The sequence below is a fragment of the Rhipicephalus microplus genome, chromosome 5 (assembly GCF_043290135.1).
Source record: "Rhipicephalus microplus isolate Deutch F79 chromosome 5, USDA_Rmic, whole genome shotgun sequence".
NCBI lineage: Eukaryota > Metazoa > Arthropoda > Arachnida > Ixodida > Ixodidae > Rhipicephalus > Rhipicephalus microplus.
Genome location: NC_134704.1, coordinates 37,177,474 through 37,185,184, shown reverse-complemented (window position 1 = coordinate 37,185,184; position 7,711 = coordinate 37,177,474). Strand labels below are relative to the sequence as shown.

The window sequence follows — 7,711 nt, the reverse complement described above, 5'->3', positions numbered from 1 at the left end:
TAATATTTGAAAACTATTCCAATAGTATTTGATTCATATTCATATCTGATTCATATTCATATCGGTTTCAGACTTCGCTATTCAGAAACACCTCAAATCAAGCACTGTAATGCAGACTGCTCTACAAATTAACAAAGCTTATAAGAAGCATGTTACATGCAACAGATAAAAGGAGATATATGGACAGACACAGGGGAAATGCAATGCATTAAAATGTTTTTAAAGTAAGAACAGATTTTCTTTTTCACGATAATTATAGCCCCGTAAGTTGCCGAAATAGCATAATCACAAAGACAATGCCAAGTGCGTTGTCTGCCAAAGGCAAAGGGGTACTTTCTCGTAAATTTTATTTACAGTAACATCGTACAAACCAAAGTAAAGTTACATCGCTTCAAAGGAGAAGGGAACTGCAACACAAATCTATTTTTACGGTACAATAGGATTCAACAATATATAACACCCAATCTTTTGTGTTTGAAAAGCATGCATTTGTACACATAAGTGTGTGATGTTCATTTTGTTTTCCAAGCAAAACGCACCGTAGAAAAACCCGATTGCTGCTGCATGCCCGCAGCCTTTCATAAGGAAAAGAGAAACAGAAGGTGTTCAGTCTCTCCACTGATGCCCACACTGGGGGCTGCAGCACTTGTAGAACGTAGTCATGGGCTCATCGGCCGACCGTGTCTGAATCTGCATGAAATAGGCACGCTCGTGGCTGCACTTGGGGCATTTTTCTTCGGTTGAATCCACATTCTCCCACGCAGCTGCGCCTCCGAGCACATCATCAACATCCTTGAGCCGTGGGTACTTGCGGTTTGACATCTTCTGCATGATGTTGTGTACGTACGGGCATGTGTTGCAGGCAAACCGATAGCAGCTGCCGCTGTCCTGCACAATTAGGATGTTGGAGCAGGTTGGGCAAAAAAGAAGCATCTTCTTGGCAGTCGATTCCTCGTTGATCACTTAATGAAGAGCAGGTAACAGCCAGCTAGGACGCAGCTCAGAGAGACGAAGAAGTGCAGTCTTGTGCCTATGACGGATGCTGGAAAATGTGGAAAAAGAGAGACATACCTAAAGTGAGGGACGTGAAAAATACAGCCGTGCACAAGATGTCCCTTGGCTAAAGTCTGACAATACAGCAACATAACTAGCGGTCAATAGTGGCTTAAAAAGGGTGGAACCAACATTTGACAATGAAACTTATTCCTGAAAACGTGCTCTTTTTAAGCAGGGGCTAACAGAAGTTAATTGCTTGTGCTCCGCAGACGACTCGTGTCAAGACAGTGCGGGAAACTGCATAGATTTCACATTTTCGATAAGTGGGTGATGCAGAGATGTTGCCGTGGTGCTATCAGCGTGGCTACGAGGTGAAGAGTTTCTGTCAACATGCCCTTATGCTCCGCTGAGGCGAGTGAAGTGAGAAGGGTGTTTTAGGCTCTGCAGCTCACTTTGTGGCTGTGGACTGGTGCACTGGTGTTGTTCCTGCTATATGTGCTTCCACGTGAATTCCTAGCATACATCCGTCTGAACACAGCAGACTGCAACAACTAAGAAGTGAGCTAATGCTTTATATAATGTGCAAACGTTCATTTTGTGTAAATTCTACCACCATTATGTTACCGGGTCCTGCGCAACGGGTTGGAAGTCCTTCAGGCAGAGTAAGCTTCACCAATGGGCAAGTAAGCTTCACCACAGCCCCTTGAAGCCCACCTGTACCCTGTTTATAAACCAGTGGGTGGCCGGCAGGCACTGGGTATTGAACCCCGCACCTCCTGTAGCTGAAGCAAACACGTACGTGCAATGCCACAGCTACGGTTGCCATCATTATGTTAGACCACTCCCAATTGAGTGGTCACAGTGACAACAATAATGAGTACTGCTATTACCACTTACATAGGACAGGAGGATTGAGGATTTGACTAAAATGATTATATCACCTCGACCCTGTTTAATGTTTCTAGCCGAAATATTGGCCCAGGGTTGAGCCTTTTGCTGTTCGACCAATTTTAAATTGCATATTTTTACATACACCAATGTGATAACTTAGCATTTGTGCATTTCCTTCCTGCAGAGCTGAATGATTTCGAAAATTAAACAGATCCTCTGACACTGCATTTGCGACATAAAAGGTGTGTGAAACTAACGTTGGCAAATTCTCTTGAGCATGGTCGCCAGCACAAGGATGAGAAGCAAAAAGCCTGACGTATTCCTTTTACTCTGCGTTGCGCTAAACACTCAGAACGTCAAATATCTTTGCTTTGTTCGTAGCAGTTTTCAAAGTACCATACCACAGCTGCTGAATGTTTTCAAAACATCTACAAACCCTATTTCAAGAAAAAGTTGCACCAATCAGTCAATGCCTGTCAGGCAAACGATCCATACCAAAGTATTGTTTCTGCTTCCATCGTAACATTTAAAAAATCAAGATATTCTCATTATCGATTAGCATGTCTTATTTCATTTGAAACTATAGTTTGCCCACTCTACTCTCACCTTTGTAAAATACGCCCCAAAATCCCTTCTTCTCAGACAGAAACCACTGCTTCAGCCGGGGAACTCTGCGCATATAAGCGCAGGTGCAAATCACCAAGAGTCCAAAAACCACCAGGCCATCAAAGGTGTACGCTGCAAGGATGTAAATATTATCACGGGTGCTGGAGCCGACAAGTTATGCATGCCAACAATTTGAGCGAAACATCGCTGCATAGACAAAACGAAATTCGGAAGGTAAACTACAAGGACAGTCTTCAATAGCTTAATGAAATTTCGTGTCACTATCATTTGGTATATGACGCTAAAATCTTGTTGCGCGCTGCTGCTACGTGAGGAAGCTAGAACCATTTGATGTGGAAATAACACTGCGTGCCTAACACGTCGCGTAACTGGAAAGCTTTGGCGCAAAGAACATTTACGCACAATTTGTGTATGTGTACGAGCGAATACCTTTCGAAGGGTGAAGATATTGGATTACATATGAACGAGACAAATACTTACCATTCGTCATCATTTATCGAGAAAACATGGGAACGATATAAACGCAGGCAGCCGTCGGCCAACAGCCACAAATTCGCTTGGATTTTTCTTCGGCTTGAGCTTCGACTCGGGTCGATTGGTGCGGCTTTGCTGCTGATGATGGCGCTGTAAATTAAAAAAAAAAAAGTACGCGCAACCTAAACTACAGTGTACCTAAACATAGCAGCCACGATGCCGTCGTGGAGGCAATTATTTCCCAAAAATAATATATATATCTAGCCAAGATTTTGCAGTGTTCACTATACGGAATGAACACAACCGCCGAGTTAATGCCACCTTGCGACAGTACGATTTTCATAGAGTTTCATACATTATCATTTTGTGAAACTCCATGACAATTATGAAACATAGCCATCTCGGAGGCCGTACAGAACGCCGTAGACTCGGGATAATTTTTCGCTGTGGCCATAGAGTTTATGGGCTGTGGCAGACTCGGCTGCTACCGGCAAGCAGCAGTGGTGGTGCCCATACAGAATAAATCCTATTGCATTCGCTGGCTGCCATGTACCCATGGATAATCCGTGGGAAGTGAGCTTGTGCAGAGGCGGCGCCAGAAGTTTTTTACTGGCAGGACATCCTAGACAAGTTAACTGGGAGAGAAAATGGGGGAGTGGGGCGGCGCTCCATTCTGTAAATTGTATGGTTGATTATTATTATTATTATTATTATTATTATTATTATTATTATTATTATTATTATTATTATTATTATTATTATTTCTCGCGTTTGATTCCCGCTTCCGGCGGTGGCGATATTTTGTTGGAGAGTAAACACAAAATCATTAGAAGTTTTCTTCACCGTACGGCGTCACTAATAATGACGGCGTGGTTGTTTTGTCACATGAAACACACTTCGTAGATATTGAGGTCCTTGTCGAAATATAACTTTTCTGACAGACAAGATTTTGCCTTTTACATGCACTGCATCATTGCTTGATATCGGATGTGCAGGTACACTGTAAATCAGTTGGCACCCTTAGGGGTGCTTTCTGCGTCTATAACTAATACTCTGTGATAATGGTGTTTGAAACACCAAAGCACTCATGACATGGGTGATTTGCTTTGCCAAAACACCGTTATAGTAGGGTGTTAGCTATAGGCACGGTAAAGCACACTTGAGAATGTAAACTGGTTTACAGTATAGGCACTCTTTCTGTGCATTGATCGACGTCCGTTGCCATTTCAAGTTCAGCCAACCAAAGGTTACAAAAGAAGCTTTATTCGTTAGCTAGGTGAAAAAAATGATAAGAATAAAATCAAGTGATGGATGATAAGCATGAGTATGCAGTTATTTTCGCCTATGTACACCGAAGCATTTTCACATCAGCCAAGGACTTTCGACGTAGTTTAGTATCTCGGCAAGGCCGTGTTCTCCTTGTTCTTTTTGTAGACGTAGTAGCAGAAGAACATGGACACGACCGTAGCGCCAAGGCATGCGACGACCACCATCGAAATTCCGGCCACTTGCAGAGGTGATAGCTGGCCTGCACGTGAAAGAGAAAAAAAACAACAAACAGATTCAGACCAATATGAAAGACCTGACGAAATGCTGCAGAAGTTTTTGTCGCGAGCTTGAAATGTCGCGAAGCAAGTTTGTCCCAAAAGAACTGTCCATTTTTTTTTTCAGAGAGATAACAAGTTGTAACACTAAATGAACTTAGCGTGCTACGTTAACTTTCAAAAACTTCGACGTTAATGAATTCACGATCATGTGTTCGTGATTAGAAGTCAAAATGAAGGTCAAAGCCTCTTTCTGAATTTCGCGCCGAAATCCTATCGCTGGTACATCAGTGTAACACCGCGGATATCAAGTCGTTCGGTCGTATTTCGCCGAGCTTCGGGGCTCTCAGGAGAGAAGGATCGCGCGCGTCGCTATGACGACGAAAACAGCTAAGTTTGCACGAATGCCTCGTTGGTTATCCATATATCATCCGACATATCATCCGACGTAAAGCGATTATGGATGGGACCGAGCAGAAGACAAGGCTAATTATCGTAGCGTAATTCATTGCCAAGTTTGGTTGCATTAGTAAAGCCTCTGTATCATCAACGGCTAAAGAAATAGCATGTTTGAGTTCACGTGATTTGCTTTATACATACGATTGTCTGAGCATGAACGCGGTTTGTCAGGCACCTGGTTAGGTCATTATATCTACCGTTGATTTTCGTAATAAACTGCATTGTTGAATGTTAGCGATGTGTGTGTGTGTGTGTGCGCGTGCGTGCGTGTGTGCGCGCGCGTGTGTGTTCGTGTGCGTGCGTGCGTGTGTGTGCATGCGTATATATATATATATATATATATATATATATATATATATATATATATATATATATATATATATATATATATATATATATATATATATATATATATATATATATATATATATATATATAACCCCCTCTACCACATCTCACTCACGGGGTTACGATAAAGGGCCAAATAACCTCAACTGTTTATTACAACGCAGCTCTTTGGAGTAATGGAAGGCACTCCTTGCATGCTCCGACCCGGAGGTGCAACTGTCGCGCTCCTGGATTACGTCCGGCTTGCGGCATAAGCCACTGGAGCCTTGGTCACGATGCCCCACCCATATAGCTCCTATAAAGCCGTTCCCGTTCTCCCAATAAATGTCGTTCTTCTTCTAATCAAAGTAAGCTTCTATTCAGGAAAGTTGCACCAACTCACCGCTTAGCTGTCCCTCGCTCTGGGCGTTGAAGTCGTATCCACCGGCACCTTGGGCGGAAACTTTAGTGATGATCGCAATAACACCTGAAAAACGAGATCATGTAAAACGACACGGATGCGTTAGAAGAAGCATGACTAACAGCGCTGGAAGCCATAGACGACGCATTCGCGCCTCAGTCCTTATCTCAGGCATTGTGAGTAAACGCTTCCGCCGTGTCTGCTTTTTTTTCTCTTTTTTTGCGTTTCCTCTTGTATGCAATTATGCGTTACGTGGAGGCAGTTATATACATGTATTTCTTTTTCAGAAACGTAAAGTGTTCTATATATTCCCGATGAGCAGGCTATCCTCTTGCGCTGCAAAAAATCTTCGCGACATATTTCTCGTCGACAAGCAAACTTGACGTTCGAGTCGCTGGCAGGTCTAATCTGTCCAGAATGGTCTCATCGGATATGTCAGACATACATACAAATTGCACAGTGATAATGGTATGTTCTTTTTCTTCTCTCTTTCTCTTTTTCACATTGCAGAGCGTCATAGTGATCATATCCCGGTGACGTGAACTTCATTGTTCGTTCGCGCCTTCGCTGAAACGAAGGATGCTGTGAAAGAAAGAAAAATCGCTTGTCATTATAGTAACTGCTGTTACTTGATAACTCTACAACTGGCCGAATCGTAATTAAGATGCTTCAATTGGGTCGCACCGAAAGACGAAACGCAGACGGTTTGGTGCATACGTGCTTAATCAGCGTTCCTGTTGTCCATCTTTCCACTATAACAAGAAGAAACGAAATTATGCGGTTCACGTTATGAAGACCACACCTTTATTCATCGACAGTGACATATACCAGAGGGGGCTCGCAAATTACGTCTACGTTCGAGGACGTCGAATGCGGTCACAATGGCGCCCGACGTTCAGAGCAGGGCGTAGAGCGCGTTCTCTAGCACTTACCTACAATCGTCGTTGCAAGGAACTCCATCGCTAGGAGATGCTGCAAACGTCACTCGGAGTATTCCCGCAAGCCGTCTCTGTGCTGTTCTCTCGTCTACGTTCGTGGGGTTTTTGAGCTCGCCTGCTGTCCGACGACTCGCAGCGGTGTATTCCAAATGGGCCGAGGAATTCAGACCCGCAGGGACCTTATCTAAGCTCTTCCCGAGGCGGGGCACCTCAACGGCTGAGTCTCTCGCGGACCTTTGGAACTCGCCTCCTCGCCACAATTTTTATTGTTTTTTTTTCTCGGGTGTCGACGGCTCGGCGGCGCAAACAACGCCGTCAGCGGCCGTTGCGTTGCGTGCCGGGCTGCAGAGCGGAGTCCACCTGAGTCAGATAAGGGGCCTTTATGGGCGAGTGAGGTCTGGTTCCCTCCGCTGCTGCTTTAACGCCGGCAGGACGCCGCGGCTTGGCGCATCTTATAGAAGGAGCGAAGTACGACTGTCGAGCGTAAACTGAAGCGAAATATAACGTGCGGGGTTTTACGTGACGAAAGCACGATGCAGTTCGTAAGCACACCGTAGCGGAGGTCTCCGGGAAATTTTGACCATCTGATGTTCTTCAACGCGCACTGACGTCGAACTACACGGGCCTCGAGTGTGTCGCCTTCATCGAAATGCGACCGCCACGGCCGAGATCGCACCCGCTACTTCCGAGTCATCAGCCGAGCACTGTAGCCGCACACCACTACTGCGGACAACTGAAGCGAATGCCCTGGGCTTGATGGTAGATGATGATTGCTTGATTTGTGGGGTTTAACGTCCCAAAACACCATGTGATTATGAGAGACGCCGTAGGGGAGGACTCCGGGAATTTCGACCACCGTGGGTTCTTTAACGTGCACCCGAATCTGAGCACACGGGCCTACAACATTTCCGCCTCCATCGGAAATGCAGCCGCCGCAGCCGGGATTCGATCCCGCGACCTGCGGGTCAGCAGCCGAGTACCTTAGCCACTAAACCACCGCTGCGGGGCTGGGCTTGATGGTAGAAGTTGCTGAA

The 7,711-nt window shown here is 45.0% G+C and overlaps 2 protein-coding genes across 3 annotated transcripts; both read right to left on the bottom strand.

The window, feature by feature from the left end:
- Positions 1 to 330: 330 nt before the first annotated feature.
- LOC119174713 (RNA polymerase III subunit K) lies at positions 331 to 3,150 on the bottom strand. 2 transcript variants are annotated; one of them, XM_075895213.1, is made up of 3 exons: positions 2,995 to 3,150; positions 2,494 to 2,625; positions 331 to 1,042 (listed from the first exon to the last, which is right to left on the bottom strand). In XM_075895213.1, the coding sequence occupies exon 3, from the start codon at positions 931 to 933 to the stop codon at positions 607 to 609; it is 327 nt and encodes a 108-aa protein (XP_075751328.1). In that variant the 5' UTR covers positions 934 to 1,042; positions 2,494 to 2,625; positions 2,995 to 3,150; the 3' UTR covers positions 331 to 606. The 2 variants fall into 2 exon arrangements, with proteins under 2 accessions (XP_075751328.1, XP_075751329.1); XM_075895214.1 differs by having other exon boundaries at positions 2,494 to 2,558; positions 2,995 to 3,114.
- A 1,079-nt stretch (positions 3,151 to 4,229) lies between these two features.
- LOC119173466 (uncharacterized) lies at positions 4,230 to 6,905 on the bottom strand. The gene is made up of 3 exons (XM_037424279.2): positions 6,672 to 6,905; positions 5,722 to 5,805; positions 4,230 to 4,516 (listed from the first exon to the last, which is right to left on the bottom strand). Exons 1-3 carry the CDS (start codon positions 6,697 to 6,699, stop codon positions 4,380 to 4,382), a joined length of 249 nt encoding a protein of 82 aa, XP_037280176.2. The 5' UTR covers positions 6,700 to 6,905; the 3' UTR covers positions 4,230 to 4,379.
- Positions 6,906 to 7,711: the final 806 nt, after the last annotated feature.